Below are 26,405 nucleotides of genomic sequence, written 5' to 3' on the forward strand. Positions count from 1 at the left end.
AAAAAACTGTGTCAAAAACTGTGTCAAAGCCAATTTTGTCAAATCTTGCTCCAAATGGTTAAAAATTTGTCAGAGGGCTCTAATTTATCATTTTTAATCATTTTCTAACTCAAAACTGCCAAAAAATTGAAACTGAAAAAAAAATTTTTTCTTTGACATAGTTTTGTTTTGAAAACTAAATCAAGAGCAAAAAAAACTGTGTCAAAAACTGTGTCAAAGCCAATTTTGTCAAATCTTGCTCCAAATGGATAAAAATTTGTCAGAGGGCTCTAATTTATCATTTTTAATCATTTTCTAACTCAAAACTGCCAAAAAATTGAAACTGAAAAAAAAATTTTCCTTTGACATAGTTTTGTTTTGAAAACTAAATCAAGAGCAAAAAAAACTGTGTCAAAAACTGTGTCAAAGCCAATTTTGTCAAATCTTGCTCCAAATGGATAAAAATTTGTCAAAGGGCTCTAATTTATCATTTTTTAACTCAAAACTGCCAAAAAATTGAAACTGAAAAAAAATTTTTTCTTTGACATAGTTTTGTTTTGAAAACTAAATCAAGAGCAAAAAAAACTGTGTCAAAAACTGTGTCAAAGCCAATTTTGTCAAATCTTGCTCCAAATGGATAAAAATTTGTCAGAGGGCTCTAATTTATCATTTTTAATCATTTTCTAACTCAAAACTGCCAAAAAATTGAAACTGAAAAAAATTTTTTCCTTTGACATAGTTTTGTTTTGAAAACTAAATCAAGAGCAAAAAAAACTGTGTCAAAAACTGTGTCAAAGCCAATTTTGTCAAATCTTGCTCCAAATGGATAAAAATTTGTCAGAGGGCTCTAATTTATCATTTTTAATCATTTTCTAACTCAAAACTGCCAAAAAATTGAAACTGAAAAAAAATTTTTTCTTTGACATAGTTTTGTTTTGAAAACTAAATCAAGAGCAAAAAAAACTGTGTCAAAAACTGTGTCAAAGCAATTTTGTCAAATCTTGCTCCAAATGGATAAAAATTTGTCAGAGGGCTCTAATTTATCATTTTTAATCATTTTCTAACTCAAAACTGCCAAAAAATTGAAACTGAAAAAATTTTTTTCCTTTGACATAGTTTTGTTTTGAAAACTAAATCAAGAGCAAAAAAAACTGTGTCAAAAACTGTGTCAAAGCCAATTTTGTCAAATCTTGCTCCAAATGGTTAAAAATTTGTCAGAGGGCTCTAATTTATCATTTTTAATCATTTTCTAACTCAAAACTGCCAAAAAATTGAAACTGAAAAAATTTTTTTCCTTTGACATAGTTTTGTTTTGAAAACTAAATCAAGAGCAAAAAAAACTGTGTCAAAAACTGTGTCAAAGCCAATTTTGTCAAATCTTGCTCCAAATGGTTAAAAATTTGTCAGAGGGCTCTAATTTATCATTTTTAATCATTTTCTAACTCAAAACTGCCAAAAAATTGAAACTGAAAAAATTTTTTTCCTTTGACATAGTTTTGTTTTGAAAACTAAATCAAGAGCAAAAAAAACTGTGTCAAAAACTGTGTCAAAGCCAATTTTGTCAAATCTTGCTCCAAATGGATAAAAATTTGTCAGAGGGCTCTAATTTATCATTTTTAATCATTTTCTAACTCAAAACTGAAAACAATTTTTTCCTTTGACATAGTTTTGTTTTAAAAACTAAATCAAGAGCAAAAAAAACTGTGTCAAAAACTGTGTCAAAGCCAATTTTGTCAAATCTTGCTCCAAATGGTTAAAAATTTGTCAGAGGGCTCTAATTTATCATTTTTAATCATTTTCTAACTCAAAACTGCCAAAAAATTGAAACTGAAAAAATTTTTTTCCTTTGACATAGTTTTGTTTTAAAAACTAAATCAAGAGCAAAAAAACTGTGTCAAAAACTGTGTCAAAGCCAATTTTGTCAAATCTTGCTCCAAATGGATAAAAAATTGTCAGAGGGCTCTAATTTATCATTTTTAATCATTTTCTAACTCAAAACTGCCAAAAAATTGAAACTGAAAAAAATTTTTTCCTTTGACATAGTTTTGTTTTGAAAACTAAATCAAGAGCAAAAAAAACTGTGTCAAAAACTGTGTCAAAGCCAATTTTGTCAAATCTTGCTCCAAATGGTTAAAAATTTGTCAGAGGGCTCTAATTTATCATTTTTAATCATTTTCTAACTCAAAACTGCCAAAAAATTGAAACTGAAAAAAATTTTTTCCTTTGACATAGTTTTGTTTTGAAAACTAAATCAAGAGCAAAAAAAACTGTGTCAAAAACTGTGTCAAAGCAATTTTTGTCAAATCTTGCTCCAAATGGATAAAAATTTGTCAGAGGGCTCTAATTTATCATTTTTAATCATTTTCTAACTCAAAACTGCCAAAAAATTGAAACTGAAAAAAAAAAAACATAGTTTTGTTTTGAAAACTAAATCAAAGCAAAAAAAATGGTTCAAAATTTGTCAGAGGGCTCTAAATTATCATTTTTAATCATTTTCTAACTCAAAACTGCCAAAAAATTGAAACTGAAAAAAATTTTTTTCCTTTGACATAGTTTTGTTTTGAAAACTAAATCAAGAGCAAAAAAAACTGTGTCAAAAACTGTGTCAAAGCCATTTTTGTCAAATCTTGCTCCAAATGGTTAAATTTGTCAGAGGGCTCTAATTTATCATTTTTAATCATTTTCTAACTCAAAACTGCCAAAAAATTGAAACTGAAAAAATTTTTTCCTTTGACATAGTTTTGTTTTAAAAACTAAATCAAGAGCAAAAAAAACTGTGTCAAAAACTGTGTCAAAGCCAATTTTGTCAAATCTTGCTCCAAATGGTTAAAAATTTGTCAGAGGGCTCTTATTTATCATTTTTAATCATTTTATAACTCAAAACTGCCAAAAAATTGAAACTGAAAAAAATTTTTTCCTTTGACATAGTTTTGTTTTGAAAACTAAATCAAGAGCAAAAAAAACTGTGTCAAAAACTGTGTCAAAGCCAATTTTGTCAAATCTTGCTCCAAATGGATAAAAATTTGTCAGAGGGCTCTAATTTATCATTTTTAATCATTTTCTAACTCAAAACTGCCAAAAAATTGAAACTGAAAAAATTTTTTTCCTTTGACATAGTTTTGTTTTGAAAATTAAATCAAGAGCAAAAAAACTGTGTCAAAAACTGTGTCAAAGCCAATTTTGTCAAATCTTGCTCCAAATGGTTAAAAAATTGTCAAAGGGCTCTAATTTATCATTTTTAATCATTTTCTAACTCAAAACTGCAAAAAAATTGAAACTGAAAAAAATTTTTTCCTTTGACATAGTTTTGTTTTGAAAACTAAATCAAGAGCAAAAAAAACTGTGTCAAAAACTGTGTCAAAGCCAATTTTGTCAAATCTTGCTCCAAATGGTTAAAAAATTGTCAAAGGGCTCTAATTTATCATTTTTAATCATTTTATAACTCAAAACTGCAAAAAAATTAAAACTGAAAAATTTTTTTTCCTTTGACATAGTTTTGTTTTGAAAACTAAATCAAGAATAATGCTTACCTTGAAAAATAAATAAATAAATAAAAAAGCAAACAAATTAATCAAAACCCAAATCTGTACGTAAATTAATTTTTAACATCAATTTTATTGATCAATTTTTATTTTTATTACATTTTTAAAATAGAAACGAGTATTCTTTAATATTTTTTTTATATTTATTACTATAACATATGTGTAGTAAAAATAATAACGAATCCTTTTATATCGCGCGCATCTACATTCTACATTTAAATATATATCATGTATTGTATATTAGCTGGAAACAAAAATAAATAAATATATGCAAGTTTTTTTTTGTTTGTGAATTTTCTTTCTGCCGCCCTACGAATTTTTTGCTCTACAATTATTTAAATATTGGATTAAAATTTCGATTAAGTGCGTACAGACGAAAAACAATTTGTTGTAGTTTTAATAAATATGTATGACGATGATAAATGTAAAAGAGTGAAATGTCTGTGTGTGTGTTGTACAAAAAAAAATGAATGAATGAGATAAATGGGATTGTTGGACACAAAGTTTAAATGAATAAATTTAATGAATAATTTAAGTATTTCACATCTGGCTGTTGTTACTTGTGTTTGGATTATGGTTCATGGAGTCATCTGTAGTTGCTGGGTGATTATTTATGCCAGGTGACGATGGATCCCATAATCCAGATTCAGAATCCTGCAAAAAAAAAATTTGTAAATAATTTTTTAAAAATTAATAAAATTCACTTACTTCAATTATTTCCGAATTAGGCTCCTCGATGCCGCCGCCAAAGGAATGAATAGCTGCTCCTGCATTATTTCCGCCGCCCGTCGCTCCCATCTCGTCAATCGCATGTCGCACATTCCCTATTTCGATTTCCATGTTTTCATCGTTGCTGCATACCTGATCGGCTTCGGCGAGATCTCCGTCAACGAAAATCGCAAAACCGCTGTATCCGGCGCCGTTCGTGGCATTATTCGACGGGCTTGTGTCACTCATGTTGTTCGTTAAATCCATTTCCAGCGTCGAATTGAAGGTAGATTGATTTGTTGTGCTGCCCGTAATATTTCCCGCTGCCACATTCGAACATTCGACGAGAATATTGTTCAAATAATTCTCCAAATTTGTGATGAACTCGTCTTTGTCGGTGCGATTCCAGTGATTTAGTTGCCGTACAAAGTCGTCGTTGTTGATTATGAGACGCGATACCTGCGCCGTGTTGTCCGACACGTGATTAAAAACGATATTTGTGACTTTTTGCAAGATGGAGTCGTTTATGTAGTCAACGGCATGCACCGCACTAATTATTTCGTTCATGATGGAGTTAATAAATCCCGCATCGGGTGAAGCGCTGGCTCCTTGATGCTCCTCAATTTGTGCTGAAGACCCCGGGGGAGGAATTACTTGTTGGCGTGACGTCCCTGACTGCGGAGTACTTTGCGACATGGGTTGCAGTTCATAGGAATTTGCGTTATTTTGCATGGCAACACGCGTTGCTTCCGGATTTGGACTGTTAATTGGCTTAATTCGGACTACTTGAGGGGTGCCGTACTGCGCATTGAAGTCAAATTCGGAATTTCGACGCGGAGAAACGCCTCGTTGCTGTTGCTGAAGCTGCACATTGCTGTTTGAACTGTTTTCCTCTTGAATTATTGTCGATTCAACATATCGATTATACAGCTCTTGTATCGATTGGATGGTTCTTTGACGCAGGGGATCCGACGAAATCAATTGTAACTCGCGGAAAAGTTGAATTAGGAAATGAGGACGTGATTCATTTGCAGAAATTAAGTTTGTTACTTCATGATAAACGTTTTCCTTCAGAGCTTCGAACAATTTTGACGTCGATTTGGGGTCTTGATACGGCAACGAACGATTTAAATTGTTATTTTCGGTGCTTCCGCCAACAGCGCCCTCTAGCTGCAAACTATTGTGATCGCGATTCCGGATCGGGATGGAATATTTCTTGTTTCCGCTGCCCTTTGGCAACGTTTTGCTCTTCGAACTGAACTCATTAACGCCCAAATTGACGGGATTTGTGTGAAATTCGAGTTCGCCCAAGTCAAAGGAGTTGCTTTGATTAAGCGGCGGATGCTGCCCAGGTGGTTGTTGTTGTTGCTGCTGCTGCATAAATTGATTTTGTAACGTGTAATTGTTGCTGGTACCCGGAACGTCTGACAATACAATCGATGCGGTCCCGTTTAATTGGTTTATAAAAGCATTTGCCGAATTGTTGTTTCTGTTGTTGTACGACGGATTGTACTTTGATGCATTATTATCGTGAATGTTGTTTGTATTTATGTTGCGTGTCATGTTCTGCGGTATGCGCTCCATATTTGGATTGTTAATTTGATGGTGCAACTGAGATTGATGTTGCTCCTCGTTACTTTTGTAACTGTTATTGGACGAGAGGAGATTTTGACGTGAATAGCTGCAAATAAACGATAAAGAAATTCAGTTGCATGAGACGCACACAGAGAGAGATTAGGAAACCACACATTTGTAAACATTTTGTGGAAGCAATCGATCGGGGAGTAACAAGCAGACAACCTCAAAACCGCTCGAAACACAATTAATTGCGATGTACAGCTCGGTAATCAGAAATGAAAGAGAGATGTTAGAATTATCTTTGGTTCAGCGAGTTTTCATTTTTCGGGAGGTCGGTCATAGCAACGCGACTCGCAAATTTGTTAGTTTTTTGAATTAGTTTTAACGAAGTGGCAACACACAACACGCAAAAATGTTATTTTGTTATCGCTCGTGGATTTTATCTCTTTGTAGTTAAAGTTCAATAATAAAGTTTTATCAAACAAAACGGGTTTGATGTTGAATTTTGAACAAAAATTTCTAATTTTTTATAAAATTTTGATTTGGAATAATAAAAAAATTGATTTAAAAAATTTTTAATGGTAATTTTTTTAAATTAAATATTTTTATTTTTTTATTAATTTTGATAAAATTTTTTTTAATTTTAAAAATCAAACTTTCAAAAAAAATTAAATTTAATTTAAAATATTTTTCTTATTTTAAAATTTTTATTGTTTAATTTTAAAAAATTAATAGTTGACTAAAAATTTTAGATAAATATTTTTTTTAAATTTAAAAAAATATTTCAATTTAAAATTATTTTTCATAAAAAAAATAATTAAAAATAATTTTAATAAGTATAATTTATTTAATTTTTAATCAAATATTTTAAAAGAATATGTTTTCATTAAATTTTAATTTTTTGTTTCATTTTGAATTTTTTTTTTTTGCAACAAATTTTTAATTTTGTATAAATAAATATTGTGATTTATCTTTAAAAAAATTAAAAGTAAAATTAAATTAATTTATTTTTATTTAATTTTAAAAAAGTTCTGTCAAAATTTCCACTAAATTTTATTTTTTTAGACTTTTTTTCTTGAATTTTCGAAAAATTCTTATTTTGAGTATAATTTAATTACATTTTTTTAAACAAAAAAAAATTATAAATTCGGTAGTTGAAAAAATTGTAATTTTTTCTAATTATTTTTTTTTCCAAATTTATAAGAAAATTAAAATTATGTATAAAAAAATATTGTCATTCATCTTTTAAAAAATTTATCAAAAAAATAATGATTTTTTCTTTCTTAAAATATTTAAAATTCTAAAAAAAATATTTCTAAATAATAATTTAATTTTTTTTTTATTTATTTTTCCAAATTTTTTATGTTTTTTCAAAAAATTCTTTTTTTTAATTTAATTTGAAAATTTTTCATAATGACAAAATTTTAATAAATTAAATCTTTTGAAAATTTTAAATGTTTTTTAATTACATTTTTATTAAAATTTATCTGAAAGTATTTCAAGATAAAAATTTGAACGAATAAATTTCATAAAAATAACTGTCAAAAAATTTTAAAAAGTAATTTTTGTAAAAAATATTTATTTAAAGAAGAAAATTCATGTTAAAATACAATTTTCAGCACAAAAAAAATTAAAAATTGAAAATATTTCAAAAAATTTTTTAAAATAAAAAAGAAAAAGGACCAAATAATGGTCAATTTTATTGAAATTTTTTTTTTATTTTGCTCCAATTTTCGGCTTTTGAAATGGGGCAGGGGACAAAAACATAGAAAAAAATTTGGAGCGGCCTAAAATATTTTAAAATAAAAATTTAATTTATAAAAAAAAATTATTCAAAAAAAAAAAAATCAAATAATTTAATTTAAAAAATTTTTCTCTAACTGAGAAAAAAAATAAACTTATAAAAAAATCTACTTATTATTTCTCGACATTTAACTTAAAAATTAAAAGTTCAAAAGTCGCAATTCCGTGTATTTTGCGATTAATTTTAATTTCCTTGCGGATAAATCACAAGAAAAGTGAAAAGCCAAACCAAAACAGAGTTAAAAAAATAAATATTAATCAAACTAAAAAGAAAAAATAAATAAAACGACACAAAATTAAGCCAAATATAAACACTGTTGCGTGCTCTTTCGCAGCATTGCCACTTACCGAAATTTAATTATTCATCATATTCTCCGCTTTTATCGTTCAACATAACCTGCTTATGTTATTATTATTTTTTTTTCGCTTGCTTGTTCCGGAAAATCCCAAAGCAGGAATTAACAAACTAATGCTGTTATTTAAGGCGTTTGTGTTTTTTTTTTCCTGAATATTTTGTAGTTTTGCTTGCAAACGAGGAGCAAGACCGTTATTTCCTGTTTTATTTCTATTCTTTTGTGTTTTTCCAATCATAAATAAAACATTTTCACTGCTTTCTCGAATTTTTCACTTTTGCCGCTGTTTTTTTGGATGCACGACGTGTATGAACGAGTGAGTGGGTGACGTGATGACGAACGATTTAATGTTTTGTTTGTTTGCTGTAGTTGAAAAGTCAAATTGGCGAAACGAGAGAGAGAGAAGAGGAGGAGGTGATAAAAGTGAAAGTGAGTGTAAAATTGCTGTGAGACGGAAATTGAGTCGGTGATTGTGTTTTATGGTGTTTAGAGGAATGTTTTTGGTACTTTTTTGCAATTTTTTTGGTGAAAGTGAAAATTTGAACTCGAATCTGACGTAAAATGGATGCCGCACCGCAATAAAATCGACGTTAAAAGCAATTTAGCCGTCTTACCTTCTAAAGTTGTCCCAATAATTGTTCGCACGATTGCCCGGCGGAACTTGGTTATTGAGTGCTTGCGGCGTCGCTTGTTGTTGTTGTGACGGCAAATTGGTCGGAGTGCCTTGTCGCACCCCGAAATTCGTCTGACACGATTGCGGCGGGAAAATTTGGCCATTTGCGAGCGTCTCATTGTTCGGGTGATGCACGTTATTCAACAAATTGATGTTATTGTGATTTGTCGAGGCAGACGAAGCCAAATTCTGGTACGTCAAGTTGCTCTGTGTCGCCGTAATGTTGTTTTGACGCATGTTTGACGAGAAATTGGCTTCATTTTCGCTCGTTTCAAAGTGATTGTTCAGATTCATGAAAGAGTTTGCTTGTTCCGTGTTGTGTTGTTGCTGTTGCTGGTAGAACGTGGCGTTAGTTTGGTTAGAGGATGCACGCATGTTACGGATGTTTCGGTTATTTTGGTTAATTGCTTGGTTGTTGCGGAAGATTTGCTGTTGCGATGACGTCGACGACGATGCTTGTTGCGAGAAGCTCTGTTGATTGGCCGATTGTTGTTGATACAGCGGCGAGAAGGGTGGGTTGAACGAAGGCATTTGGAGATTTTGGGGTTGCTCGGATGCACATCGACCACGATTGAAAGTCGGCGGTTGATTAATTTGGGGCGGCGTGGATTCAGCTCGAATTGTATGAAGTCCGATACTTTCTTGCGGATGCAATAAATTGTTTACTCCTGGGTTGAGAATGCGTTCTTGAAGCTAAAAAAAAAAGAAAAAAATCAATTTTAATTAAAATTTATAAAAAATTAATATAAAAATATTTAACAATTTTTTTTTCGAAAATGAGAAAATCGAATTTTTATTTTAATTTCTTAAAAATGTTGCATATTTTTTTGCACGATTCAAAAATTAAGAGCAATTTTTTTAAGATATACGGGTTTTCGAGCAATTTCCAACAATCAAGAAAAAATTTCTAATTTTTTGAGGAAAAACATGAGAAAACTCAGGTTTTTTATAATTTTGATTTGTAAAATTACTATAAAAATGTATTATTTTTTTTTTTTAAAAAAATTGAAAAATTTTCATTTAAAAATTATTTTTTAGAATGAAAATTTATCAGTTTTCTTTAAAATTTCTTTTAAAAAAATAAAATTTGATTTTGAATTAAATTTGTATTAAAATTTAAATTAAAATATTAAAAAAAAATAATAAAAAATTAAATTTAATAAAAATTAATTTTCGAAAAAATTTTAAAAAAAAAAAAATGAAATAATTAAATTTAAATTTAAAAAAATTAAAGTAAAAAAAATATTGAAATTTAAAAGATTTAATTCTTAATTTTTTAATTTAATGAAATTATTTTTTTGAATATTAATTAATATTTTTTAAATATTTGTATTGGCTTTTGAACTAATTTTAACAAAAATTTCAAAGTTATTTCGAATTTTCTTCTGGTAAATTACCAAAAATTTAATATTTTTTTTTATTTGACAATCAAATCTGACAATTTCTCAAAAAAAAAAATTGAAAAATCAACATTAAAAATTTTTGGCTTTAAAATAAGAGAATATAAATAATTAATATTTAATTATTATTTAACTTTTATTTTTTACATTTCTTTATTAAAATGATTTTTGAGAAAAAAAAAATTGTTAATAAAATATTTAATTAATTATTTTATTTGAAAAAAATTTTTTTTTAATTTTATTTTTTTGAAAAAAATATCTTTTAATATATTGAAACCCTTGACCTTTTGACTTGTAAGAAAAAATTCTTGAACAAAAAAAATCTCTTGACTTAAAATAACTTTCGATCGTACAAAAAAAGGAAATTTCATTAACTCACCAACAAAACAGCATTATTCAATGAATTAATTTCCCGCTGCTGTATCCACAACAAATTATTACACTGACTAATTGAGTTCATGAGCATTTGTTGTGTTTGCATAAAATGATGTATAATGAGCGGGTCATTTACATTCGTTGCATTAGCATATTGCTGTTGTTGCTGCTGCATGCTAAAGTTGAACGGATTGTACGACAACTGGTCCGAAAACGCCGGATAATTAGGACTTTGGGGTCCCGCATTGCTACTTGGCGGCCCATTAAAGTGCAATCCCGGCAACCAAGGCGAGTTATTCGAAAAATCATTCGCTGACGAACCGATCGAGGGTTCTTGATGCGGCGGCATTGATCTTTTCCACGCCGGGATTCTCGCCGTCAAATCAGGCATCGGGGGAATCGCATGCATGCTTCGTGTGCTGTCAGATTGAAAACTCGCAGTATCCAAGGGCACCGCATACAAATCTCCCGTTCCCGAATCAGCGGAATCCTTCGAGCCAGCTGGCGGATTTTGCGGGACTTGTGCTTGGGGGACTTGCTGCGGCGGCGTGGAGAATCGCGAACGAGTTGGAGGTTCGGGCGGTGTGTTGAGAAGACTTGCGGCATTTAATGCACTGACACGAACAGCTTCTGCTTGACGTTTTTGTTGTCCCATGAGACGTTCGATGTGATCGAGTTCCTTCTTTTTGTTCTCCAACTCTGCTTTGAGCAGTAATTGTTGTTTTTCCTTGGGCGCCATTGTTTTGCTGACATTTTCTAACTCGTTCTTGCGAGCTTCTAACTCGGCTTTTAGCATCATTTGTTGTCGTTCAGCAGGTCCGGGGCTTGGAACACGAGGAGGAATCACGGGTCTTGGTAATCGAGTGCTTTCCTTTTGTTGAACTTGTTCTCCAAGTGTTTCATTGCGACGCCGAAGCTCCGCTTGAGCGACACGAAGACGTTCACGTTCTTTCGCAATTAATCGTGATTGTTCTTCCAATCCTTTTGTCATATTCGCCAAAGAGGAAATTGTCGAACCTTCCTCCTCAGCTTCTTGATTGTTGACTTTTGCCGCCATTTCACGTTCGGGCGGATCGTGATTCGTATGCAAAAGTCCTCCAGCGACATTTTCACTTATTTGGCTGTCAACACTTGGCGAACGCGAATCCGAAGCATTGTCTTCTTCGTCATCGTCTTCAATGGGGCCCGTTTTTTGCTCAATTAACTTCACCGTGTTCATCATATCCTTCAAACGGTTCAATTGTTCCTTCATTTTTGTGATTTCGCTGATTTTATTGTCCAACGCCGACTTTGCTTGTGCCACTTTTTCGTCATGTTTCTCCATATCAGCTTCCGCTTGGTCTTGCATATCTTCGGCATCACTCGCAGCATCGCCATTTTGAGTCCCGTTATTGATAATTGCCGCTGCTGCTCCCGTTTGTTGATGATTTGTCGATAAATGATTCACAGCAACAGGTTTATTTTTGTTCTGTGGCGGGCGTTGGATGCGCGACGGTACATTTGTCATCTCCATCGGCACAATTCGCTCGTGATCGCCTACCATGCGTGTCGGAGTCAAGTCATTTTCCGCTGCTGCTTGGAAATTTTGCGTTGCCTCGTCATTCATATTCTGCAATTCGTGCACCAAATTCTCCATTTGCTGCTTTTTTGACTTTAATTCGCGCAATTTGTTCTGCAACGCCGCCTGTTCCGCCAACACGTCGCCGCTATCGTCACCTAACAACGAACAAAGTTCATTTTGGTTGTGAATAAACTGCTGAATCGCATTCATGCGAGTCATTAAATTCGCGACGTTACTTTGTGCCTGCTCCACAGTCTCGACATTATTGAAATCCGGGATGTAACTGTTCCGAATTTGCTCCATGTCACGCAATTGTTCCTTTGCGGCGCTCTGAAGACGCAATAATTGTGCTTGTTGCTCCTTCAAATTTTGCATGTTTCTGCTCGAAAAGTCCAATTTCTTGTTCAAATCGTCGACGGATGAGGCGGAGGGCGTGTTGACAGGCGTACTGCTGTTCGTATGAATGCTCTGGACTGATTGTGGTCTCGCACCATTCTGAAAAAAAAAAATAAATGAAAAATTTTGAAAAACAAATAAAATCACAACGAAAACAAAAACATTTCAACTCATTCACAAAAAAAAATTTTAAATTTGTATTGAAAGGTCTATTTTTAGGAAAAAAATTTCTCGTTTTGACCTTTATCGCGCGTTGTTTCGACAAAAAATGGTTAAAAATCGCTTTCTAGTTCAAAGTTTCGGCAAAAGCAAGCAAGGTTAGTGTGTTAGGAGAACACTACTGGATCAACTAGACAAACCTCGATGTCGCTGTGGACTGTGACGTCGTCGAGACTCGAAGAATTTATCGGTTTAAAGAGGTTTTGCGACATTTTACGTTCTTCTTTCTTTTGAATTTCTTTCAAAGCTGCTTCGGTTTTTATCAAATTTTGTAAACTTTCGTACAATTTGCTACCTTGCTGCGATAAATATTTTTTTTTACATTTTTTACGATGAAAAATTGACATTTAGGTTTTTAAATTTAATTATTTCACTTTATGTCGCGTTAAAATTTCTATAAATATTTTAATTTTAATTAATTTATTAATTAAATTTTTAATTAATTAATTTAATTTAATTTTTGATTAATTTTTTAATTTTAATTTTTTTTTATTATTTTTTTTCAATTTTATTTTTCTTAATTTTATTTTTTTTTTTTGCAATTTTTGACATTTTTAAATGATAAATTTTGATTTTTTCCACTAAAAAAATTTTAATTTTTGTCATTTTGACATTTTTAGTTAAAATTTTAAGAAAATTTACCTAATTAAAATTTTGCAAAATAAAAATTTAAGAAAAAAAATAATTAAATTTTATTTTATTTTATTGAAATTTTAATAAAATTTAATCTTTTAACAAGATTAAAAAAATTTTTTTATCTAAATTTCAATACAAAATTCGTTATTTAATCAAATAAAAATCATTTCTAATATAATTTTAAAAGAAAATTAATTTTTTCATCGTTTTTCAATTAAAAAGTATCAAAACAGTGTCAAAAATTTCAATTTTTAATTAATTTTTTTAAATTTTTCCCTAAATTTTTTCGACAAAATCGAAAAGAGGTTTGACATAAAGTGAAATAATCAAATTAAATCGCTTTAATAAAAATTTACTTACGTGTTCGCCTTGTACAGAGTCAATTAAAGACGTTGTAATGCGAATATATTCCTGAATCTGGTTCAAACGTTCCTCAATATTATTTTTCTGATAACGACTCGCTGTTCCTGCCTGGATATTTGGCGTCGTTGGATGAACTGTGGCTATCTGATGATGAATTTGATGATTTTCTGATTGTTGATGCTGCTGCTGCTGTTGTTGATCGTCACTGAGAATGTTTCTTCGTAAAATCGGTCTCACAGGTATGAATCGGTTCGTGTCTAAAAATAAAATTTGTCGTCAGTCAGTTTTTAATTCGCATCCGAAAGTGTTGGTATTGCAACACAAACGAGAAAAAACGTGGATTTTTCATGAAAAAAAAATTAAACTCACCGATTCCCAAGTCCCAATTGTTACTCTCGTTACGGTTATTTTGTGGCTTACTACGACCAAGCAAGTTGTTATTGTTCGTGGATGCGCTGTTATTTGCGTTATTTGTCGCTGCGTTACCCGATGTCGTGAGAGAAGCCCAATCAGCAAGCACCTTTAACGAAAGCCAAGTTAATGTCGAAGTTGCTACCAAGTAATCAAACATTCGCGTTCGCTCTGGACCGCGTTCGAGAAAAAACTGAAGATGTGTGAGCGGTAGAGTATTTCGAAAAAAACTATTTATAATTAGCTCTTCCTCGACAAATCATCAAGTTTATTTTTAAATTTGTGAGTAAAACTACGAAATGACGCTCGCACACTCAAATTTTTCCACATTTTTTTCTCAAACGCGTCTCTGACGCGACTTTTTACGCGTTTGTTTGTAAACTTACGTTCAATTGCTGCAAATCACGACGAGTAGGAACAACCATTTCCTGAGGAACTACATTGTTATTGCGAGTTTTTGTCTGTTTCGGCACCGTTCCCGTATTGCGATTGTTCGCTCCGGGCGCCATCACTCACGAAAAATGCTTAAATTGACTGGAAAATCGCTCAAAATTGCCACATTGATGAATTTGGAAAAAAAATTTCGCTGGAATCCGTGATTGAAAGGAAAGGTGAAATCTAGGACAGCAATGTTTCTTGTTGAATTTTCAATTTTCGGCGTATTTCAGAAAAAATTATCACAATAAATGATTTTTGCAGTTCGAGTTTTGCTGAATTACGTATTTTTTGTGAATATATCTGAGCTAATTATGACTAAAAATTAATATTTTTTAAATATTTCTGAATTTTTCATGAAATTCAGATGTAAACAATGGAGCGGCGAAAATGACATTTAATGAGAGGTATGAAAGTGATAAATGTCAAAATTTGAAAAAAATTGATTTATGAAATTCGTTTTCTTTAAAATTTATGCAATGAACTTTACACACGGATTTCGGAAAATTTTTTGAATTTTCCTGATTTTTCATGAATTTTCCATTAATTATTTTAATTTTGACACAATAAAAAAAATTTCATAAAAATTCGTGAAGCAAAATTTGTGGCATTACATTTCAAAATTAGTCAATTTGGACAAAAATTATAAAAAAATTTTTTTTTTTTACTAAAAATGTTAAACATTTATTAATTTTTCCGAAAAAAATTGTCTTTTTTCACTTTATGTATAATAAATTTTGCACATTTCTCGCTTAAATCTCTAAAAATGCTATAAAACACAGTTTAAAACTATTTATCATCGACATACTTTCTAAGTAAATTGATTTCATGTGATTTTTTCCACTAAGTTTCGATTTTTCCATTAAAAGTACGTTTTTCCAAAGTGTGAGTTTAGTGTTTTCCCCACATTGCATCGACTTCGCTGACTTTATTAGGCAACGGTTTGTTTAATGTCTCCGGGACAAAGAAGGTAAATGTTCCTCCGAACAACAATCCAACCGACATAATTGTCATCGGGACGATTGAATGAGTTTTTTCTCCCTAAAAAATTAAATTTTTAATATTTTTCATTAAATTTTCGGTAAATTTCTTACCAATAAAATAATTTGTGGCGCCAATAAACTTCCGACACGAGCAAACAATCCACAAAGACCCAAAGCTGTGGCCCGCGTCGAAGTTGGGAACAGTTCAGAGCCGTAGATGAACATGCCGCCAAAGCCTGAAACAGCCAAGCCCTTTCCTACCAACGCCAAAAAGATGATCGCATACCGCTTGAAGGCATAATCCTCCTCGATGAGCGTCAACAAACCGATGGACATGCAAAAAATCGAGTTCAGGTACTGATAACCGATCATACTGCGCCGCCTTCCGAGATAATTTGACGATAAGGCAAAGTACGCGATAATGTAGGCCGTGATTTCAATCAAGGCGCTTAGCACAAAGTTCAAGTGACGACCGCCGGGTAAGTTGGGCAAGTACAACAAGATGCCGTAGTACGAAAGGGTGACGGAGAAGAAGACGGTGATCATGCAAATTGAGTGTTTGAGCAAAATTCGGTTCTTGAACAAGTCCAAAATTGACGCGGTTTCGTGAACTTCCTCTTCGTGGAAGCCTTTTAATGGAGCCGATTCGGGGTCATGCTTTTCATTTGTCTCGTAAGTCTCCATTTGCATCGAATTGTATTCCTTGAAGAATTCTTGGTCGTTGTTTTTCTTGGCGATGGCGACGACAGTGTCGAAAGCTTGACGTTTTTTGTTCTTGGCGAGGAACCATTTGGGACTTTCAGGGAACATCCAAGTATAGATGAGAGTCAGTAAAGTAGGAACTGCTAAAGCAAGTTGCAAATCACGCCAGTCGCGGATGAAGTAGGCGATGATACCGAGCATTACCATACCGATTCCTGTTTTGGAGAAAAATTAGAAAAAAAATTTTTTAACATCATCGAAAAATTTTTTGACTTAAGCTTGAATAACTTAAGTGACTTAACATTAGCTAAGGGTTAAGTAAAAATATTTTAATTTAAGAAAATTTTAAGAAATTAATTAAAAATTTAATTTAAGAATAAGTCAAAAGTCAATTAAGTTTTAACTTTTCGACCATTTTTTGGAAAAATTATTTATTTTTAAAAAATTATTAAATGTGAATTATTTTTAGTTAAAGTCATTTTTGAAATTTTATATTTGAATTACTTTGACTTAAGAGACTTAAGCTAAAACTTAAGAAAAATTATCAAAAATATGTTGACTTAAATTTAAGTCACAAGAATTTTAATAATAAGTCAAAAATCAGTTAAATTGTAAATTTTTAACCAATTACAAGAAAAAATCAAAAAAATTAATTTGACTTAGTTTAATTTTAAAATCTTAAGTCAAATGAATAATTTTTTATTTTTTTGAAAAAGCAATTTTTTATTTTAAAAAGGAAGAAACTTGACTTATTCTTAAAATGGAAATTAAGTTATGTTAGGGAAAAATTACTTTTTTTATAATTTTTGGCTTAATTTAACTTTTTATTAATCTTAAGTCAAAGAAATTCTTAAGTCATTTTTTGAACATTTATTTTTTTTTTATTTTTTTTTAATTTTTTTTTTTACTTTAAGCTTAAGTCGAAAATCAATTATTTTTCACTTAAAATACTTCTCAATTCTTAATTTTTTATGTCAGAAAAAAATCTTACCCCAAAAGCACTCCCACGTAATACCACAGAAAGTTCTCTTCTTCGGCGGAATCATCTCCATCAGCAACGTGTATCCGCATCCCTGTAATCCTTGAATGAAGAATCCCTGAATTAACCGCAAAACCATAAACATTTCCAGCGAATTTGCCAAATACAAGCTCGTTCCGAAGGCGCCTTGGGCATACAAGCAAAACAAAATCATCTTTTTACGACCAACCATGTCGCAAATTACGCCGCACACCAACGAACCCATTGTGACCCCCACGAAATAGATCGTGTTCAAAAGGGCAGACAAATACCGTCGATCGCACACCAAAGACCATTGCGTGACGACACTCGTATCATTATCGTAAAATGTGTAATCGTTGCAGTCAGCGGTGCATGTGCCATTTTCTGGAATCTGCGGAATAAATTCAACGAAAAAAAAATTAAATTATGTAAGAAAATACCGTTGATGACGCCAAAAGTAATTAAAAGAGGTCAAAATCGTTAAAAATGTTGAAATTTTTATTGCAAGTGACAAAATTTTGATAACATGTAACATGGGACATTATCAGTCAATGTCATCGGAAATGGCAAAATTAACAGTTAAAAGCACTTGAAACACTTGAAAATTGGCAAAAGATAACAAAATAACCAACTTTTTGTTCTGTGAGAAATTTTCAAGAAATGCAAAAAAAATGAATCAACAAACTTTTAATTGAAAACTCATAAAATTAATCAAGTTGAAAACAAAAATCACGCAAATCACAAAAACATATTTTACGTCATATTTTCGATTACAAGTGATTAAACTTATTTGTGTTCGCGGTGTAAGAATACTGATAGTAGCTATCTGGCCATTTATAAATATAGGTAATAATAAAATGTAGTTTGAAGTACTAAAAAATTAAGTGTGCCGGTCAAGGTCTTTCGAGCATTCATTCATTGATTAAACAATCTTTGTCTTTTTGGGGTAACACAAAAAAAAATTGAATTTATTGACAAGAATGATTTACATTTTTTTTCAAATTATTTTGTTTACATTTTAGTTAAAAAGTTGTTCAAAAATTTTTTTAAAACGGAATTTCCTTCCATTGTAGTGACAATAGTAAAACTAATGTTTGTGGATGCATCCATTCTATCTATCGAAATTTTTTTGTATACTTAAATACTTAAACAGAAGTCTATTTTTGTCGATAATTTTTTTTAGACATTTGTTAATGATGAAAATATGCTCCTGAATGGCAGTCTGTCATTTTAAAAATTTTCAAAAAAAATCAAAAATTTAAAGTATGAAAAAGACTTTAGTTATTTTGCAAATTTTAATCAAAATGATAATTTTCAATATTTTTTAATTTTTCAGAAATTGTGCACAAAATCTAAAAGTACTTGGTGCAATAAACTGTAAAAATATTTTATTTTTTTTCTTTAAAAAAAAATTTTTTTTTTTCAAAATATTTTAATTTTCATATTTTATGAATATCATGAAGTAAGGACGGACAATGTTAGAAACTCATCTTAAGCCCAGCCAGAATTGGATTATCTTAGATATAATACCAGCTAAGTAAGTAAAGATGGAAGAAAAATTTAATCAGATTGAATCGAAAATTGCTAAAAAATGATGAAACCAAATGATGAAAATGAAAGTGTGTTAAATTCTTTACGGATGTATAAGCAAAATTAAAGAATATGTACTATTAAAAAAAAATGGATATTAGAAGGAGTAACAGACCGTCAACAATACGTCTCGTTTTGTAATGAAAGAAATAGCAAAGAACAGGAAGATCATAAGGACACTCAATAAGTTGCTGACTGTATAACATGTACATGAATTGCATTTTATTCTAAAACTCAATTAGCGATTTTAATTCAGATTCAAATGCTTCTTTAGAAAAAATTCAGAAATCAACAAAATCAGTTTAACGAATTCAAAAGCTATAAAACTCAGATTTCATATCGATAAATCTCATCTTACACATTTTAATACGTTTTACATCTTTAAAGCTTCTTACAACGTTCAACACAAACTTATCTCCAATATGGCAAGAAAGTAATTTATTTATCTTTAACGAAAGCAGACACAAAATGTGTGAAAAAAATGACGTTACCAAAACGCGCCCACGCTACTCGTCCCACGTCATGACGAGCCTTTTTCACTATCGCATGCAATATTGTAACATAGTTTTAAGTCGTCACACACACCATTCCATATTGCATGGGTGTTACTGTTGTTTATTCTATTCTTACACAAATAGATAGTTGAGCATTTCAAAGAGAAAACAGAACCATTACCGGGTTCTAAAAATATTTCAAAATGCGTTATTTTATGGAGCGCAAAAAATAAGTAAATAGTGAAGAAAATTGTCTGAAAGCTTGACCTACGCTTATCTATTGGGGTACACTTATTATTTGTACTTGTGAACAGTAATTTGTATTTTTTTTTTCTGATGAAGTTCTTATCAGCAACATGTTTTTTTGCTTTGCGCTGTCAAATTGTTGTTCATGTTTGTTTAATTTATGATGATGATTTATTTAGTTGTGTGGCCAAAAATAAGAGACAAATTGATATAGGTTCGTAATTTGAGATTGATTGAAAGCTTTGGCGCATTGTTTGAATTTTTTATAAAATTTTTTAAATATAAAAAAATTAAATAATTTTAATTTTGTTCAGAATTAAAATTAAAGTTATAAAAAAATAGAAAAATTTAATTAATAAAAATATTTTTCAATAAAAAATAATAATAAAATTTAAAAAAAAAATAAGATAATAAATAAAAAAAAATTTTTTTTCTTTATTTTTTTTTTCATTGAAGTTTAAATACAAAGAAATTCAATTTTTTTTTTAAATTTTGCAACAAATAAAGAATTTAAATTAAAAAAATAAATAAATAAAAAATTGTTTAGATAAGAATCAATATGAATTACTTTAAACGGACAGACTTTATTGTTCTCCAAAAAAAAATTTTTTTTTTCTAAAATCAAAAAAATCGTGTCCAATTGATAAAATATTGAAATCTAATCGTCACACAGCTTTAATGCCATATTGTATCCGATTATTTTTTTCCGTTTGTGTATCTAAAAGGCAACTTGAGTACGTGTCATGTGTAACAATATGACTCAACATGACAAATTTGCATACAATAATTTTTTGTTTATACCTCTTTTCACTCAATTTGAATAAAAAATAAAAATTGTAACTTACATTGCCGGTTTCCGTAGCTTGGTCCGCGCACTGATAAGCAGCAGGTGTATAAATATGGAAGGTAGTTAACGTGTGATTAATTGCAACGATGATGCTATTTGTGCACAACAAGAGATAGATTAGAACTTGATGTCGACCGAAACGTTCGATGACACGATTCACCAATTCGGAAATGTCGAATTGCCCAGATGAGTTGAGTGCACTCAAGCTGAGACTTTTCCGTTTCTCTGCTGTTTGACCGTTCACTACCATCTTGTCACTAGTTGCAGATTAGAACTGACACTTTTAACATAAAAACCTTACACAGTTCAATTAAAACTGATTGAATTGACACAAAATAACAATAATTAATGAAACAAAAAAGAGCAATTTGTCGGTTTGAATTGGAGACAAATAAAATTCTTAACACTTCGACATTCTCTCAGTTGCTGTATTTATTTTTTAATACAATAATATTAATATGTACTCTAAATATTTGTGAATGTTTTTTGACAAAAATAAAATAAAAAACAAATTTTCAACTACTACAACGAAAAAACAGACTGCGCGTGATCACTGCTTATTGCAGACTGCTTATTTATTTCCAACCCAAATTATTTCGGTTCGTCTCTCGCACATGTGCTCACTCGAATTTCGAAGCTTCGCATACCGCACATATCCGCGTACATTTATCGAAGCCGGTAGTACATCGTTCTAAATATTTTTCTCTTTTATGCTTTTCTTTCCTTTGCGTTCTACTCGTCTGGAGTTTCATTCATATTCGCGTTCTCTTCTGTAATACGCGAGCACGAGCATAAATCGCGAGAGATAAAACTTAGAATATTAAAAAAAAAAAAAACAAAAAAACGACTGAAGTGTATCGAAATATGAAAAAATTTAAAAGATTTTATCTTTTTTCTTTCAGAAGTTTATTGAACTAATTTTTGATTCATTTGAATGAAATTTTGGCAAATTTGCATTTTTTCTGCATATCAATTAGTGAAAGGTGAATTTTTATTGGGGAGTGATTATTTTTTTTAAGATTCAAAAATAAATTTAAAAAAAAATTAAATTTAGAATTTTTTAAAAATTTTTTGAAAATAAAATTTAGATTTTTTTTAAATTAAATTTAGAATTAAAAAAAAATTTTTTTTAGAATATTTTCTTCATTTTATAAATTTAGATAAAAAAAAATTCAAAAATTTTAACAGTAAAATTTTTCATAAGTCAACAAACGATGAGATTATTTTTGAAAGTTGAAAAAAAAATTAAAAGACTCCAAAAATTAATTTGTAAAGTCAGTAATTTTTAAAAAAATGTGAAAAATTTAAAAAAAATCAAAAAAAAAAAAGAATAAAATTACAAAAAAAAGTTAACTTGCAAAAATTAATATACAAAAAAATTATTAAATTCAAAAATTTAAAAAAAAATTTTTTTGAACTTTCAAAATTTAAAAGTTTTATGAGTCAGATAATTTGTAACATTTGAATAATTTATGAAAATTTGGAAAAATTTGAAAAAACTTCAAAAAATTCGCAAAAATTCCAAAATTGCCATACCTGCTTATTCAAAATAATTTTTTTGAGACGAATGAAAATGAACATTAACGGAAAAATTGAATTTTAGCAAGAAACGAATGAAAATTGGATTTATTTACAAAACAGAAATGAAAACAAAACTTTTTCAGAGGGAAAATTAAATAAATTTAACGAGAAAATGGACATTGAGAGAACTTGCAGAGCTTGCCTAAAAGAATCAGATAATTTGGAACCAATTTTCAGTACAACCGGCTCAAATTTAATACAGAAATTTGAGTTTTTATCCATAAAGGTGAGTGTCAGAGTTGAAATTTTCTTAAAAATTAAATTTTCTTTCATTTTAGTTAACAGAAAATGACTGCCTTCCATCCAGCATATGCGAATTTTGCAAATCGAAGCTATTAGTGGCCTATCAATTCGCGCACGAAGTTACCTGCAATGAAAAAGAACTGCTCGAAAAGCTTTCTGAATCACTCGAGACTGAAAAATTCCATGAAGAAATCGAAATTCTCGAGCCAGAAGAGGAACCTGATGACGTTGTTTACACAATTGAAGTCCAAAAAGAAGAATTTTCAGAAAATCCTGTGAAAACTGAAGTTGAGGAGGAAAAATCCCTTCCTTACCAATACATTAAATCCCAAAAAATAATTTCTAATGGAAAATTAATTTACATCAAGGAATGCCCGATTTGTCACACGATGCAGCAAAATCTCAAGCAACACATGCTCGTGCATTCGGGAGTTCGGAAACACAAATGCAGCCTTTGCGACAAAAGTTTCGCGCAAATTTCGAATTTGAACCATCACATGAAACTTCACGTGGATGAGGGAAAAAAGGCGAGACCGAAATGTGACTTGTGTGGCAAAAGTTTTTCCGAAATGCGGTCTTTGAAACGACACGAAGTGAAGCACACGGGAGAACGGAAGTACGAATGTGACCTTTGCCCAAAGAAATTTCTGTATTCGCATAATTTGTTGAACCACAAACGGAGTCATTTGAATGAAAAACGATACAAATGCAAAAATGAGGGCTGTGAGAAGGCCTTTGTGACATGTAGCGAGTTACTGCAACACACAAAGAAACACGAAAAGGACAAAAATAAAGTTGAAAATTAATTTTTTCATGGATTCAAGTATTTTTCAAGCCATTTTGGGTCGATATGAACATTTTTGTACTGAAACAAAATTTTACGGGCAACATCTGTACTCAATCCATAAGTCTCCGTTTCATATTTTTTCGTGCTATTACCGAATGGCAACTCAATTTCTCTTCGGATGCAATCCAAAACGTACTCTTCATCGAAAATTTCGCCCATTTCCATCGTTTTTATCAAAACTTTCAGAAAATAGCGCCATCGGGGATACATGTAGTCCTTAACTAACCCAGACCATTGTTTAATTCCGTAATTACTGATCTCGCCATTGGGTCCCCAAAGTGTCACTTGATTCCGTGCATTAAATTCAAACAAGTTTTTCTCTTTTTCAGTCGATCCCAAGAAACGAGCAGCTTTTATCCACTTTCCGAGCAGGAAATTTTCGTTTGTGCGTAAGATACGATTCATATTTCGGACCATGTGAAGAAACAAATGCGAATGACGTTTCACGGCGCTAACTGATTTGTTGCGGTAACCATCAATTATAGCGATATATTGCAAATCAATCATATTCTGCAAGTACTGACGAGTGAAATCAACGACGTCGTACTCGTATAATTTGCTCATGTTGCGATGACGGTACGAGAGGAGCTCGTGAACGACTGTGCGGACTTTGTTGGGATGGAAAAAGCTCTAAAATGAGAAAAATATTAAATTTTGAGGAATCAAAACATCAAAAAATTTGTCGATTTCATTATTGATGAAAACTGTGTCAAAGTCATTTTTGTCAAATCTTGCTCCAAATGGATAAAAACTTGTCAGAGGGCTCTAATTTATCATTTTTAATAATTTTCTAACTCAAAACTGGAAAAAAATTAAAACTGAAAATTTTTTTTTCCTTTGACATAGTTTTGTTTTGAAAACTAAATCAAGAGCAAAACTAAATCAAAAACTGTGTCAAAGCCATTTTTGTCAAATCTTGCTCCAAATGGATAAAAATTTGTCAGAGGGCTCTAATTTATCATTTTTAATCATTTTCGATTTTATTATTGAACATTAAGAAGGAAGTTTATCAAGTATGGTGTACTTCAAAGTATGAAAAAGTACAAAAATTATTAATCCAAATGGTTAAAAATTTGTCAGAGGGCTCTAATTTATCATTTTAAATCATTTTCTAACTCAAAACTGCCAAAAAATTTTTTGAAGTTTTTCAATATTTTTGTGCATCAATTTTCAAAAATTAAGGACAACCACTATTTTTTCTTTAAAAAGTTAAATATTTTATACCAAAAATTAAGAAGTTTCGAAAAATTTTAAAAAAGTAATTTTTTTTTTGTAAATATTTTTTTACATTTTTTATACTTTTACCTTTAAATTAATTTTTAAAATTAAGAAAAATTAGTATTTTTTTATTATAAAATAGATCATTTTTATCTAAAATTAGAAAAATTCAGAAAATATTGATTTTGTAACACAAATTTTAATTTTTTAAAAAGAATGTTCGGTCTAAAATATAAAAAGAATTATTCCTATTTAAATTTTTGACAAATTTTAGGGAATAATTTGTTAGAAAATGTTAAATTATTGACCAAATTCTCTTTAAAAAATTAAAATTTTCGTTGAAATTATTTAGAAAATTAATAATCTGATGTTTTCTAACTTTAGGTAAATTTTGTAATGAAAAAAATTCATTCTTCTTAAATTTAAAGGTGAAAGTATCAAAAACCTAAAAAAAAATATTCATAAAAAACTTTTCGATAATTTTTTTCATGAAATTCAAAAATTTCATGAAATCGACAAAATTTTCTCCTAAAATTTCATTAACTCACCCACGGTTCAAGTCCCAAACTTGGTGAATCCGAGACCAAAGCTACATCTGTGCCTCCAATATGCTTCAATCCGTTATAATTATAGACACTGTCATGCAACGTTTCCCACGCTCTTTCATCATCTCTCCAAATTTTCCCATAACGATTCTTCCCGTAGTCCTTAAACCATTTTTTCGTGTCAAAACCCTCCTTTCCTTGCCACGCAACATCCATTGTGAACTCATAAACGACGTGATTCTGGTTTATTCCTTCAGGAGTGATGCCGACTCCGATCATGGACAAACTTTCATTGTTAAAAGCTGCTTTTGCTCTCGATGCAACTAATGGAGCACTTCCGAAATTTCCATGATTTCCGCCAAAATTGTGTAAATTGCACCAAATAAAGGGTTGACCATAGAAGGATTTCGTTTTTTCATATTGAGGAAATTGATCCGAATGTAAGTCCAAAACGAGCATTTTACCCAAGGGGATGGCGGTTAAAAAAGCTTTCATTTGACGCTCTTTCCAAAAATCTTTGGCGTTATGAAACATCCATCCTTGCAAGAGCCACGTGGCTTCCGGATCGACTGCTGACATGACATTATAAATTGCCGTTGATACATTTTTGAGGTACGAAGGTTCGTTTGAAGGAGGTTTGAGTTCGTTAAAGGGATCAGCGAAGTAAATGTGACTTGAATTATATTTTTCGATCATTTTTGTGAGAAATTCCGTTCCAATTTTGTGAAAAAGTTCGTCTGTTGGATCCAAATATAAAGGACAACAAAACTTTTTCGGAAAATTCATCCAACGACTCGTTTCTTGAAACTTCGTTTGAGGAAAAATTCGCTTAAACGCGATCGGGACATGTCCCGCAAACGATGGCAAAGCAAATTTTATGCCCAATTTCCGGTATTCGTGAATAACTATTTGCTGCAATCGCGACGAATACCGCATAAAATGCTCAGAAAAAGGTCCTCCGAAGCCACGAAAGTTTCCCATTCGCTGCCACGGGAAAAAAGTTGGTCCAGCAAAATGTTCCCCAATTTCCTCGTCTGTCATTCCCCATTTTTGGTACAATTCGTGCCACACATCCTCCTGAAATGGCGCAAGAACTAAATTTATTCCGTGCATTGCGATCCAATCGATATGTTTGCGCCAATCCTCGAAGGTGTACCAAGCGTAACTGTAGCCAAAAGTGCAAACATTTTGAAAATAAATGACTTCACTATCAGACGTTTTGTTGAATTTGTGACAATCTCCGCTGATAAAATTAAAATCTAGCTGATTTCCTTCCCAAGCTACTTGAGTTTTGTGGAATTTACGGAGATAATCGTAAAAGCCACGAACTGCAGCGACGCCAGATGAGGCTTTTATTTGAACATCATCACAGACGGAAATCTAAAAAAAATAAATTAAATAAAAAAAATTAAATTTTAAAAAAATTTTAAAAACCTCATAAAAGTTTTTTGGCAAAGAAAAGTCGACAGAAACACGAAAATGATTAAATTGGTCGGGAATAGCTCGAGCAATCACATCCATAGCAGCATTTGCTTGTTCCTGAAATAAAAATTAAAGAAAAATCAAAAATTACTTTAAAAAATCTTTTAAAAATTTTACATTTGGATTTATTTCAGCGAAACTTCCTCTCAATAATAAAAAGAGAGTTAAAATAATTGTGACTTGTTTGACGATCAT

General features: G+C 30.7%; 4 protein-coding genes across 5 annotated transcripts; 1 reads left to right on the forward strand and 3 right to left on the reverse strand.

Moving 5' to 3' along the window:
* Positions 1 to 3,576: 3,576 nt before the first annotated feature.
* On the reverse strand, positions 3,577 to 14,760 carry LOC134827374 (putative uncharacterized protein DDB_G0271606). 2 transcript variants are annotated; one of them, XM_063839974.1, is made up of 8 exons: positions 14,384 to 14,760; positions 13,956 to 14,106; positions 13,584 to 13,843; positions 12,728 to 12,886; positions 10,416 to 12,467; positions 8,578 to 9,329; positions 4,230 to 5,910; positions 3,577 to 4,175 (listed from the first exon to the last, which is right to left on the reverse strand). In XM_063839974.1, the coding sequence occupies exons 1-8, from the start codon at positions 14,504 to 14,506 to the stop codon at positions 4,062 to 4,064; spliced, it is 5,292 nt and encodes a 1,763-aa protein (XP_063696044.1). In that variant the 5' UTR covers positions 14,507 to 14,760; the 3' UTR covers positions 3,577 to 4,061. The 2 variants fall into 2 exon arrangements, with proteins under 2 accessions (XP_063696044.1, XP_063696045.1); XM_063839975.1 differs by lacking the exon at positions 12,728 to 12,886.
* LOC134827376 (zinc finger protein 70-like) lies at positions 14,479 to 22,925 on the forward strand. Its single transcript, XM_063839977.1, has 3 exons — positions 14,479 to 14,608; positions 21,959 to 22,101; positions 22,154 to 22,925. Exons 2-3 carry the CDS (start codon positions 21,988 to 21,990, stop codon positions 22,922 to 22,924), a joined length of 885 nt encoding a protein of 294 aa, XP_063696047.1. The 5' UTR covers positions 14,479 to 14,608; positions 21,959 to 21,987; the 3' UTR covers position 22,925.
* On the reverse strand, positions 15,101 to 20,854 carry LOC134827375 (organic cation transporter protein-like). Its single transcript, XM_063839976.1, has 4 exons — positions 20,293 to 20,854; positions 17,109 to 17,508; positions 15,527 to 16,332; positions 15,101 to 15,473 (listed from the first exon to the last, which is right to left on the reverse strand). Exons 1-4 carry the CDS (start codon positions 20,542 to 20,544, stop codon positions 15,324 to 15,326), a joined length of 1,608 nt encoding a protein of 535 aa, XP_063696046.1. The 5' UTR covers positions 20,545 to 20,854; the 3' UTR covers positions 15,101 to 15,323.
* Positions 22,738 to 26,405, reverse strand: LOC134837273 (alpha-N-acetylglucosaminidase-like). The gene is made up of 4 exons (XM_063852641.1): positions 26,328 to 26,405; positions 26,163 to 26,267; positions 24,732 to 26,108; positions 22,738 to 23,595 (listed from the first exon to the last, which is right to left on the reverse strand). Exons 1-4 carry the CDS (start codon positions 26,403 to 26,405, stop codon positions 22,930 to 22,932), a joined length of 2,226 nt encoding a protein of 741 aa, XP_063708711.1. The 3' UTR covers positions 22,738 to 22,929.

The sequence above is a fragment of the Culicoides brevitarsis genome, chromosome 1 (assembly GCF_036172545.1).
Source record: "Culicoides brevitarsis isolate CSIRO-B50_1 chromosome 1, AGI_CSIRO_Cbre_v1, whole genome shotgun sequence".
In the NCBI taxonomy this organism is placed as follows: domain Eukaryota; kingdom Metazoa; phylum Arthropoda; class Insecta; order Diptera; family Ceratopogonidae; genus Culicoides; species Culicoides brevitarsis.